A 13,857-nucleotide genomic window follows, 5' to 3' on the forward strand; every position below is an offset into this window, starting at 1 on the left:
TGGATTTCAGGTCTTCATCCTGAGATCAGACTTGTGTTCTGCAAAGCAAATAACTAGTAGCAAGCTAGCTGTTGCCATATACAAACAATTGCTGTAGCCATGGTAATGTATGCCTTCTGATAAGGTCACCAAAAGTCCTCTCACAAATGAAGGAAATCAGAAAGATCCCAGTAAGTTCCCTCTTGCCTATCAGATCAGAGAAGCATGCAACACAAGTTGGACAAAGATAACCAAAACTTAACAAAACTAACGAAAGCTACACACAAAAAAAGAAACTGCTGTGGCTGGCGCCATTCTAGAAAATGAATGTGACAAGAAAGTCAAATAGCTGTAGTAATTTTGACAAGAGGAAGTTAGGTGACATAAAAAGTCACTAAAGTATAGAGCAGGTAAAGTATAGAGCAACAAAAAAGTCAGCCTTCAGTAAGAGGATGGGAGAGATCGACAAAACACTGAACATTACATTTAAGTATTTATTTTAACCCAAACTACTATCTTTCCCATAAACCTAACCCAACCAAACCAGGTATTTTGTGCCAAAACCTTATCAAAATAGTTTTAGTGAGAAATTTAAATAATTTTGTTCTTTGTGATATTACCTTATGTTATTATTATTATTATTATTATTATTATTACTACTATTGTGAAATGTAATTTAAAATTATCAATATATTAATTTTGTTATTTGATTATTTTTTAACTCAGGAATATTTCAAATTGTACATGGACTCTCAAAATTTAGTATAGGCATGGTGGGTTCCTAGGTATTCTAATGACTTAACCTCTAGTGTCATGACCAGGTGGGTATTTTTGGTTTACAATGACATTTCGAGACAACTTTCAAAAGGCCATGAAATTGTGTGTGCTAACTGATGATCTCCTCAACATGAATTTAACTGAAATTGATGGTGGTGCTAGACTTTCCTCCACCCACATCACCACTGCTCATGTTATTTAAATTCTCAACTTGTCTTAGATAGAGACGTATAATTTGGTATGCATCTTAAAGGATGAATTGTAAAAGCACCTATATTTTTAAATATAGCACCATCGGGTATTAACCTGTATAATATTTGGTTTATGAGCAAATACATAAAACAATACATATAACTAATAGGATTTCCTTGAGCGTGAGCTACACTTACTACTCACTACTATCTACTACTTCTAGAAATGTTAACATGCTAACAATGTCAAATAAGATAAAACAGTAAATGTGAAACCTGCTAAACATAAAAACTATATAAAGTAGCACTGCATTCGTGAGAAAGCTCGTGTGAACAACTAGCTCAAAGCACTGCTGTGCCTAAAAGCACAACTGCAGAAGTGCAGTCCTGTTAGTACAGAGGAGGTTGCACAGTTAAGTCCATCTCTCATGGACCAGACAGAACATGCCTGCTTTTACCCCTCTACTCCTCCTCTTAATCACCCTCCTGTCTGTTTGCCCAAACATCCCTTCGGGCTGCCACTAATGAAAGATAAGCAACAGAAACACACATCATCAATCTTTTTCGAAGATTGGCGAAGGAAAATCAGTCTTTGAAATGCCTTATCTTAACACAAGCATGCACACACACACGAGACACCAACTCTTACATGCAACAAGATTCAATTCCCCCACGTACTTCCCTTATTATTTAGTGATAAAGTCTCCAAACAGGCAATAATTATGAACCTGCTGACGGAGGTGTCTGCTTGTCTTTGCTAAACACACGCCTGTGGCAAAGCTGAAACCTGTCAGTATTTATATGTCTGTGGAAAACACCCTTCCAAATTACACGTCTTTTCTTTCAGTCACACACTGAGGAAAGGTAATCACTGCTCGAGACCTTGAAAACAGTACAGTAACACTGTGGTGTGAAGACTGTTACTAAAAGTGTTACCAGGGTGCTTTTGTTAGTGTCTGAAGAAGACAATGTCTTAATGAGCTGGGGAAAATAAAAGGTATAAAATTAGAAATGTGCTCTGCAGTTGAGACAAGAACATCTGGCAGCTGCATGCGAGAGGGACCATTTATAGCAAAATAGCAGGGGCCATAAAGTCAACACTAATTATATTCATGTCAATTTCCACATGTGGATATGTTTATATAAAGAAAGAAGTATTTGTAGTGTGAACTTAAAATATATTAAGAACTGATTTTAGAATATACTTTTGTATGATCTGTACAAATACTACATACACATTTAAGTTAACTTTATGCCCAACATTTGACCCATGATTTTCTTTAAACTAATCAGATTAGAGAACATTTAAGATCTATATTAATGAAAATATTTGTCAATTTAATTTAAACTAAATAATCCCATGAAAAAAATAACACCCTAACTCTTCTTGCAGAATTAGACCTTTTACGGTATCAAGAGACACTACTTATTAAATGCAGAGTCATCAACTTGAAAGTTGGAAGGATGCATGGGCGTCTAGCTTATGTCTGATGTATGATCTAAAGTTTCACAGATGAGTACATTAAAGGTTTTATGCTGTATAAAGACAAGCAGGTTAGAAGATCTGGAACTTTAAATGACATTGGTTTTAAGTGTGAATGTGCTTGATCTATGGCCCCTTTAACAAACTAACAGGGTGTCCTCCATCTATAGGTTCCTCAAACATATCTTTATATACACTGAAAGTAAGTAAAACTGTGCTAGAAATTCAGGAAATCAATAAAATCCATTACCACCTTAACCCCACATAACCAAAACGCATTCTCTTTCAATATCCAGACTTGCGCATCAATAGCAAATGTGACAATTAAGTTACGTCACTACAATAGCGACATGAAAATGCAGCAAATCAAATAATTTATTGTGTTTCATTAACGGTGTGAAAGAAAACAGACACTGAGAAACTAAGAGTAAAAAATTAAACTTACATTTTGTGGAAAAGCAGGAAATTTATAGAGAAAAACATTGTCCACTGTGGTGAAATATAAGGAAAGAGACACTTAACTGAGCAAATCCATTTCATTTTTAAAATGCAGTACCTCCATTCAAAGATTTTTGGGGACATTACAAAATGTGCATCTTCTGCAGCACTGTCACAGTAATGTTAGGTACAACTATTCCTCCATTTGTGATATGTGGTAGTAAATCATTGTACTAATCTCGATTAGACAATGAAATTAAGGCTTTTGAAAAACAAAAAAGGGTCAACGATACCTTATGTTAGGCAAGAATCAACACACTTTCTCTGTGTTCAGCAGGAAATATGGCATTTTGGAATCAAAACCATTAAGAACCAAGATGGTTTTCCTCTCAAACTTTAAACACAAATACAGATATTAAAATCAGGAAATACTGTGCAGTCTTTGTAAACAGTCACATTGGACAGTGCTTTAGAACAAGGGCATTATTTAGTTGTATATGTGCTTTTGTGTATAGGGCGGCAACAAGGTGGAAGAAGTCAGTTTGTTTTCCCTGCTGATCCACTGGAGATGGAAAGGCAGAGTAACGTCCTGCTCATCAACCTCCATAAATTGGGAAGCACTGCTGGGTAATGCAGTCAATTCCTTGTATGATCACAGTTTAATGGTCCACACGTCCCAAACACATCCTGAGAGAACATCTCTCAGTAAACACAATGCTTTAGTCATTTAGTTTTATTTTTTATGTTTTGTCAGAGCAGTTAACCGCTGTGGCTACCGCGCTGTGACCATCCACAAGCCCAATGCCACGTTGGCTGCCAGCAGGGTGCTGCCTGCCAGAAGCAGGAAGAAGCCAATCAGCTCACGCTTTTGGCGGTCTGTAACCACAGTAACCAACGTGGCCTCCAGGAGAGCATTCAGCATCCACTGACCATCGAGAGCAAAGCACGGCACAGAGTTGACCACTGCTAATGCCCCTGAGAGAGACACCACATATCTGAGAGACAGGGGAGCTAAGGATAATAGACACAATAATTCATATACACATGTTGTAGGAGAATTCAGTTTTTAAAGCCACCTTCACATACATTCATCACGTGATTATGACTGGAGCTAAGTAAGGATACTTGCAGAACGTCTCTAGGAAGACAGGCAGATCCAAGTGGAGGAAACCAAAGCGGGGGACAAAGTTAGTCAGACTCACTGGAAAAGTCAAAACACAGGAAGGTTTAACTGTCACACCGATTCAGTCCTAAATAGCAGTGGAAAAGACAAGCCTACTCATGTTTACTAACTGTACATCACTTGAAAAAGGCAGCTAAACACCTACACTCTAAACAGCAATTATATCAGTGTTAGAGACTTAAGGTCGAACGAACTTATTAAAAAAAGAAAAAGAATTACATTACAACGTGAACTGAAAATGCTAGCAGCTTTTGCTTTATTATTTCAAAAATAATGAATAATAAGATATTTAAATTAATATACTTCTGCTTCAGCTAATCGTTTCTGAATACTGCAAATTAATAAACATCAATAAAATTGCAAAACAAATAAAGAATTTGTCACCATACGTACCAGCGTACTGAAGGTGCGGCGGGTACCCCACAAAGAGCATGTGTGTGTTGGGTGGGTGTGTGACACGGATGAAGCGAGTCTGGTTCTCCAGAGAGGGAGTGACGCAAACACTGGAGGCGTGAGAATGTGCGGCACAGTCGTCGTCAGTTCGACACACTCGCGTCCCCGTCACTATCTTACGCACCGGCATGCAGGCATACTAGGGCCACAGAATTACAAATATAAGATAAATCAGTAACAATTAACTGTTCCTACTGATTCTTACAGCAAGGAAAACTAATGACACTGTGTTCATTTCAGCGACTTTTCCAGAAAATGTCAACAGTGCCATCATTTTTTCTTGCGGTTGTATATATAGATTTTTTTTCCACTTATTAAATGTAGCTTTTCCTCTGGTTTCTTATTAACATTTTTTTTATGTTGCACTCCTTGTTCTATCTGACAGTGGTTATCTTGACAGGTTTTTGCTAGCTGTTTCCGTGAACATGACCTATTTTTGAAGCACATTAGCAACACTGTCACAAACAATGTGTTATATTCAGCAGCAAAAATAAAATACAACTAGACAAGTGGAGGCCATTACTAAAGCAAAAGTAAATCAAAAGGAATGTATTTGGAAGGAGTCTTCCTCCCTTTTTCTTCTAGTGTTAATATTTTATTATTATTTTATTTTTTTTGTAAATCAAGTCAAATCAAACTTGACTTGATACAAGTAGCCCAAAATGGGAATAAAAGGAACTGAACTGAATAAAGGAAGCAATATAAATATGTTTAGTTGTCTAAAATGGTTTGGAAACCTGCTCACATGATGAACCACTCACAAAAAGCCCCAGTCTGTGTGTGTGTGTGTGTGTCTGTGTGTGTGTGTGTGTGTGTGTGTGTGTGAGTGTGCTACCTCTCTCTCTTGGCTGTTCTTGCCCTGTGGTTTGATATAAGAGAAACAGAGGTCTGTCAGGCTGTTGTTGCTGCAGCAGTCTATTGTTCCATCCAACCGCTTGAAAGCTACAAGAGAGAAAATAAATCATGAGGAAGAAAGAGAAGCAGACTGATTAGATCCATGGGTCAGGATTGGAAACATGTTCACACAACTCTGAAAACATGTCATATCACAGTGTATAGTATGAGTACACAATAGACTATTGGACACTTTAGGACACAACTGACATAATAGTGATAATTCTAAAAACTGCATCAGATATTCCTGCATCAGTTTATCAAAGTTAAATTAAACTACTATTTATATTCCTTGTTAATTAATTAATTAAAATTATTAGTGTATTGAATACTTGTTTGTTGCGTCCAATCTCTTATGTAAAAATGATTTCTTTTTGACATGTATACATTTCTAAAGTAATTATGATTACACTGTGAATGTGTCTCCAGCACATGTGCAAGACAGCTGACTCTGAATCTACACTTACAAAGAGAAGAATGAGTAACACACCCTTCCAAGTCTGGTGTTATTTCCCTTTATTTTAAAAAAGGTCTCTTCATGTGTCCCTAATGTCACTATGCAAACGGCACACTCACGTCGCCCATGAGCCCAACTGGGCTGCAGGCTGGCAACAGCGACACAGTATCCAGTCTGTGGGGTGTGAGAAAGGTGAGACAGGCAGCTGCTCCAGTCCTCCACTCCCCTGACCGGACAGTCCTCTAGCTTTGTCACGATGTCCCCGACTGACAGACCCCGGGGGCCGTCGGCTGCAGAACCCTGGTTAAAAAGACAGAAACAGAGACAGATTTGGAAATTGCTGGTTATATTATTATTTATTAATTAACGTATTTATGCATTATTTACTTTTTTGTATCAGTCTTTACTGAGTAATTTTATTTACAGTTAGGTCCAGAAGGTCCAGATACTTTAACCTGATTGTATCTATGAAATGTTTATATCTTATTTCTAAAAAGCACTGAAATCAAGTATATTATCATCACTGTCATTATTTCAGCTCAAAATGTTAAGTAATAACTCCATGTGAATGATTAATAATGAGGCAATGATGTGAAAACACACTCATTTGTCAAATTAGCTCACATAAGATTACTGCAATATTAGGGGAAACCATTCTAAAATAGTAAAACAATTATCTCTTTAATGGCAGACAAGAGCTCATACTTATTTGGCTGAGGAAAATTTTATTTTGAATTCAGGAAAATGTGTTGGATGTTTCCATGTTTGAACTGACTCACTAGTTTAAAAGAAAAAGCTTCCATTTTTCAGACAGAGAGAGCTGCCCGAGCCAGTTTGTGTGCTAGGCAAAGCTAAGCTGTGAGTGGTAGCATCACAATTTGTGTACTGTTAAAGCAGTGTTTTCTTAACTAACATCTGTTCTCTACTAACCTTAGCCTTAGCTAACTCCAAGCAGTATATGGACACTTTAGGTTAGTATATATAATTAAACATTTGACATTGACCTTTAAAAATTATTATAATACAGGATGATTTACACACAAAAACCTGCTGCACTGACCTGCACAACCTCAGTGACCAGAGCCCCGGCTCCAGTGGAGTACATGGGAAACAGAAAGACAGGCAACAGGAAGAGGAAGGCCAACGCTGCGATACACAGAACAAAGTTGTGCCACACTCCTGTAGGCAGAGAAAAAAAAATCAGAAATATCTTTTAAAATTTCACATTTTCAGGTTAGGTAAATAAAATCTTAATTTGGACTGACTTATGATGTTCTTAAGCTATCATTTATATTATGATAATATAATTTGTTTGACCAACCGAGTAAAAGCTAAAAAAATATTCAGTTAACATTGAAGTGCGACCAAAAACAGCAACAAATCTTCACATCTAAGAACCAGGATCCATCTATTTTTGGCATTTTTGCTTGAAAAACTGGTTCTCTCAGGAAATCTCAGAAGTATCTCTTCATCTTTAAACTTCTCAATTTCAGTCTTGAATATTATAAAGTTCATGATGATCAAGTTCTCCATGGGAGAAAATCCAGTTAAAATGAAGCTACTACAGATCCAAATGTAACTACACGAGTCCACAGTAGAGGCTTGATAACCAAGTGTTGTGTTGTCACAGCTGCTTTGCATGTTATCCACATATTCAGAGTGTAGGATGTCGTGGCAAAACAGTAACCGCTGTGCACTAAAAATAACCATCTATACCATCTTAATTATGCAACAAGACACAGTCTGTCCCCTCAAACCACATGATGAAGTGTCTCATCGACTGATGAGGTCAAGACACACTTTTAAGGTCATTTTTCCTCATAAGATAGGGTATTTGGTGATATAGGAAAATCTTGGGAGAAATGTTTGATGTCTGAAAATGTGGGCACTGCTAGTTACGTCATCCTAATTAAAGTCAAACAGAATCACAGAATGATTTAAAGGACTATCATTTCGAGCCTACAAGCTTACATTTCTGGTACTGACTCTATACAGTAAACAACCCAATGACGCCAGGAATACATAATAAACATGATGTGAGAGAACCCCTGAGTATACAGAGCAATGTCTTCAGATAAATAAACACAGCATGCGGATATGTCACCACTCCCCTGATGGGAATGAGACCTTTCTCTTTCTTTCTTTCCTTTGTCACAGGACTTGATTGGATATGTTGGTTTTATGTCTGCACTCTAAAGCTGACTTGTTTCCTTGTGACATTAAACAGACATAAAGTCTGCAGGAATTATTTTCTCTAGTTTAAGACACAGATGGTTTTAGAGCAGCTCTCCACTGCCCTCTAAAGGCTCCTAACTGCAAAAGGGCATTCTGAAATGTACAATTTTTGTCAAATCATCCAAATGCAGTAAGTGTAAAGTTTTACCTAAGTACTCAAGGATTGCCAGTAAAATGTTTCAAAAAGGGAAGCAATTTGGCAGAGCAGCACCATTAAAAGTGATTCATTATCATATGTATAATTGTATTATCGTTGTATTAAAACATAAAAAGCATAACTGGTCAAGGTGGAGGTAAAAGTAAGTCCCTCATACACTGCTGGCCAGTTTTATCAATAACCATAGGATATAGTAGCAAAGTAGATAAAGTAGTAAAATTATTACTTAATTAATTTGGAATAATATAAAAAATATAGCCACTATAGTTACTTTGCAGTATGTGTTCTATGTCTAAAATTTGATTTTCTTTGTAGGTAAAATTATGTTTGAAAACAAACTTAACAAAACAAAAAAAAAAAGTCAGAATCTCATTTTCACACTATAGACTCTCATTTGTAGTATAATGAGCAGTATTCACAACATTAGACTATACAGGGTGAGTAAAACACTAAAGGTTTACAGGTAAGAGAATGATACTGATTTATTTACATTTAGGTCAGATTTCTGTGTGTATTTCTCTTTCTATAAAACAATAATGGATAGTTTAACCAATACAAAAGTAGCTAGCTACTGCAGTAATGACAGCGTTTGCTACAGGTCTGATGATGCCGACTGAAACTCTACAAAAGAAAGCTTTTCCAGTAATTTGTATCATATTAAGCATTTTTTCAACAATCGCGGTTTACTGTTTTCTAATCCAAAACTCTGCAATTTCTTTACAAGGTTGCACTGAAATAATCATCCATTTAGTGGCTTCCACTGATGTGACAGAGGTAGGAGACATCAGTCACATTCATGCGTGAATAACTGTCAGTTCCACCAATCAATTCATTAAAATCTAATTTTCTTAATTGCAGAGTGAAGTAATCTGATGTGAAGCAGCTGTTGGGTGCTTACAAATAAAAGACCTCAGAGTGACCTTCACTGGCAAGACTGAAATGAGCATTTAACAAAATGCCTGCAATACTTGTGATTAATAGCAGTGATCACATTAGCTGGCAAAATAATCAGGATTTAAACCTCTGCCGTAATGAGTGATCAACAGATCTCTGCTTCAAAAGTCTTACCAGCGCAGAAGATACGAAGCTGCTGCTGAAGTGAGTGATATAAATTTGAGGTGTGTGGTAAAGAGGTCCATGAACGCACCGGGATACAGCACAAACACAAACATGCTGAATTCATTAACCCGCACTTGTTCCCTGTAGAGAACAGCAAAATGTACACTGTATTAAAAAAAAAGCATTTCGAAAGACATTGAGTTTATATTCAAAGACATAAATCAAATCCCTAATTCAATTCAGTCTTTTAAACACTTCTCCCAATATGGCCAATTATACTAATACTAGCATAAAGGACAAAATGAACAAACCAATATGAACATACTGTCTATTAATACAACATTAAATCATTTAAAAGAAGCAATTAATAATAAATGTCTATGACTAATAAACCTTGTTGTTAGACTGCATTGTACTGTATCTGATACAACTATTCTCTATTGCTCGAGACAACTGTTTAAATACTAATTAAAATACCTTTGCTATAGTACCAATGTGCTCTCCTCAGTATTATCCTTGTGCAGTCCTAAATGACAAGTGAATGCACTTTACTCTGCTGGTTGCTAAGATAATGTTTTGTTTTATGGAAATTATGTATGTGTGTATTACCTCAGTGCTGCCACAGCGTGGCCTAGCTCATGTATAACTCCACTGAGCAGCAGGGCAATGAAGAAGTAGGCCAGCTGACTAGTGGGCAGATTGACACCAGGGACCTGAAGACACACAAGAGACCGAAAAAAAGAGCATCACACAACTCTGACTGATACAGAAACACATTGTGAACACCAACAGTCAACCATTTATGTCACTGATAAGTGTTCAAATTTTGCTTCCTTCTGTCATCCTCTATATTATATATTTGTTCATGCTAAAGCTGTGGTTTTCTGTGTGGTCTGCATTTTCCTCCTCCGCTGGGTGTGTGATGCATTTTCTGCCGCCACAGGCTGAATGTTTGGCTCTAAATGGCCTGCTAATAGCTTGCCATGAATCACCTTCAGAGGTACGCGGGGCGCTCACATTAATGCACAGCTATTTGGCACCTCAATGAACCAAAAGGGAACGGGAGGAAAATGCTAAAGAAGTCATCATCATAATTGGGAGCTTTCTTCGCCTCCTCATTTGAATTTTATAGGCTGTGTGAACTTTCAAGGACATTTATGTCCTGAAATCCTATTAATCTCTGACCCTTTACATCGAAAGGAGATATGCAAGGCTTAAGTGAATATTGAATTGACATAATATTCTGGACGTCATAGCTTTTCACAACCACAGTTCATGTTCATTTTGCAGCCTCTAACTGCTCTACTGCTACCAAAATTGTAGTTCAGCAGATGTGAATCCCTTGTAAAAGCTCATTGATGTCCCGTCTTGTATGTACATACCACCACCTGCAGCGCCTGCTGACCACCTATCCGAGGATTGTCTGTGGTCATTTGAGCGAGTGTCTGTTGCAGGGTCTTGATCAGCAGCACCACTGATCCCAACATGGCTATTATTCCAAACACCAGACCACTGTTGAACCTGGGAGAGATAAAAATTGCTAAAATAGAGCATTTATTTCAAGCAGCTCAGAGCCCTACATGGCAACCATTAAATCACATTTTGTGTCACATTTAGACCAGGTTACCACAAGGTACACCAGTGCAACTTGTTTTAAATCATCACTGTATATCACATGACACACTAGAAGAGAGCAAGCAAGCGCCACCGATTGAAGATTTACCTAGAGCATGTAAATATATAAAAATTATTTGAGTTCTGAGTTCATATGATATTACTGGTTGAAAAAAAACAACAACTGTAAAATCAGCAGATCTGAACTTGTTTCTGGTGCAGCGTTTTTTTCTGTGTGTTAACAGGGGTGGAACAGAGATCCCCCACAAATGAGAAAAGTCATTAAGAATAATTTAGCAAAACCCACATTAAACATCAGAAATTGCAGAATAGCAATAATTTCAGCTCCCATTCCTTATTAATTAGAGCGAGGTAGTTGGCTAATCACTAAACACACTAAAGCAAAGTTAATTGTATGTATGGTCTAATTTACCACACAGTATGATAAAACTGAGCAAGATTTGATTGACTTCTGACATCATTCACACTCCCATAGCGACAGGAAGTATTATGTTATTGTGTAGTGTTATTTCACGTAAGGCAGGCAAAGCCTAATGTAACCATTAAACTGCTCTGATCCTTTAGCTGTCATGATGATGCATTTATTGAATAAACAGCAACCCAACTAATGACTTCAGGGAGCAGGCTATATAACAAGGAAAACAGATAATAGAGCCAAAAGTTTTTATTCAGGCAAAAGGCCATAGAATAAGAGTAGAACCTGGTGACGTCATGGCAGTAGGTGAGCAATGGAAACAAAAGCTTAGACTATATTTATAATATAATAAGACAACTTCATTTAGGATTGTGGTTGTTAGGTTTGAGACAGATAAAGGTAAGATGACAGAAAATGTTCACTTTGAGGATTATAGAATGGTTGCCTAGAAATTACTAAGCAATACATAGATGAGGCTGAAATTACCATAAAATTCAAAACAGCACATATCACTTGATATGAAATGAAAACAGCATATTGTTATTTTGTGTTGTTCTTAATGGCAGGTATTTGTCTGAAAAACAAAAAACTTTTTTGTATGTGCAGAAAGGAAAAACAAATGCTCACAACAAAGTCACAGTGTAAAAGTTAAACTGTAGCTAAAATATAGATTTCAGAAATCAATATTGTGATAGTCGTGCATTATCAAAGTTTATAGCAGCTTTTTAGCTAAATGGGAAGAAAAGGGTAAAAGAAGAGAGTACAGAAATAATGTGAGAAATAGGGCTACTCGGATTCAGAGTAAATTATAAAAAATGATAAAGTTAACCTCACCACAGGTAAAGGGCATGGGGGTTGATGCGGGCGCAGTATGCAAATAACCGGTTGAACATGGTGGTCTGCCATCTCACATGAAAAGGAGACAACATGAGACCTCGACTCGCCAGCCATGACTCGTAGCTGATCCGGTGTGTCGCTGATGACTGTGGAACAGAGAGAATGGAAAAGAGTGAAACAAGTGGTTTGACTGGAGCCCGAGCTGAAACCTGCTGTATATTGTTATTAAGCAGTCTAAAATGATAATGATGACAATGCTAACGCTCTTTATGTCTTAATAAAACACAATGAACACAAATTAAAAACAAAAACGCAGTGTTACCAAAGGCTAGGCAATGTAACGTATGTATCTGGGGCATCTAGCTGAAGCTCATTTGGGTCTCAGTCCCTAGTTTGGCTTTTAAATCTAGACTAAAGAAACTAAACAAATATCCCATTTGTCTATGATAACAATAATAATAATATAGTACTTTTGAAAACATTGTGTACATTTTAAAGCACAGTTTAGAATATTTCATAAATAAAACAAAAGTACATATTATTCAACAAAAACAAAGGATAACAAAAAGGAAAAGCTATGAGTACTAAAACAATTACTAAACATTAAATTGATCACAACATATATATTGTCTTATGCATCACAACAGCACATCCATAGAAGTAAATCTATCTATTTATCCACACAGACATCTGTGTATGTTTTTACACTGACTGTGTACTGTAATGGGATTTGTACTCGGTGAGAGTAGAAAAATAAACTTGTCATTGCTATGTAGTGGATAAAATATGTTATGCAATTGCTTATTAAACCAATTACAGGCATGTATACATCCTGCCATACCAATCTAACGTGGTTATACTGATGGGTGATGCAACAGCTTCTGGTCGACTGAACATCACAGAATTGATATGATAGCTATATAGTCCTAACTATATGTACTTAAACAAGCTCTCACTCACATACGAATACAAATGACCGTCACTCTGCACATGATTACAATGCGCACTGTGTTTCTAGTACATTACTTTATATGTTCGTACCATAATGAGTTATCTAGCTCCTGTTTTGCACTGCAAAACAAAACGACTGGCGACAGTCAACACTGTTAGCTTACGTTAGCTTTGAGGGTAAGCTAGCTGAGTAGCTAGCTGACTAGCTAGCTAGCTAGGTCGGTTTACACCGTCTCGCCAGCACGTTAATTATTTATTGCCCCATGTGTGTTGGCTGATATCTTATTTTACTCCAAAACAAGAACACATATTCACCCTGAGCAGCGTGTCGGCCAGATAGACAGCACACCAGGCTGCCATCACACACACCAGCAGAGACACAGGGATCATGGTGCATCAGACGACTCTCCGCGGACAGAACTAACCGACCTGCGCTGACTCCATCACTGCGTCTGCCCGCTGTTCACCAAACAGCCAGCCGAGGTTTTACACACATGACGCGACATTAACACATGGATATTGAGAGAAAATGTCAAATTAAAGAAGTGGGCGTGTGTCTGAGAGGCGGTGAATGGAAAGAAGCGTCAGCACGGACTCTTCCCTGTTGGACTTCCTCGTCTTCTATTTAACGGGGAAACTACAACAACCATGCGGAGCGTTGTCGCCACCAAGTGTTCACATGGAGAATTGCTACTACTAGTTTACAGTAAAAC

The 13,857-nt window shown here is 37.3% G+C and overlaps 1 protein-coding gene across 1 annotated transcript; it reads right to left on the bottom strand.

Moving 5' to 3' along the window:
• Window positions 1-2,787: 2,787 nt before the first annotated feature.
• On the bottom strand, window positions 2,788-13,742 carry mbtps2 (membrane-bound transcription factor peptidase, site 2). Its single transcript, XM_026364211.2, is given in 12 exon segments — window positions 2,788-3,863; window positions 3,994-4,069; window positions 4,445-4,643; window positions 5,340-5,446; window positions 5,975-6,155; window positions 6,916-7,034; window positions 9,316-9,340; window positions 9,342-9,447; window positions 9,916-10,019; window positions 10,689-10,827; window positions 12,191-12,339; window positions 13,460-13,742. Coding segments are annotated over 12 exon segments (1,503 nt in total). The 5' UTR covers window positions 13,535-13,742; the 3' UTR covers window positions 2,788-3,640.
• Between the last annotated feature and the right edge of the window lie 115 nt (window positions 13,743-13,857).

This window comes from Anabas testudineus, chromosome 2 (assembly GCF_900324465.2).
Source record: "Anabas testudineus chromosome 2, fAnaTes1.2, whole genome shotgun sequence".
NCBI lineage: Eukaryota > Metazoa > Chordata > Actinopteri > Anabantiformes > Anabantidae > Anabas > Anabas testudineus.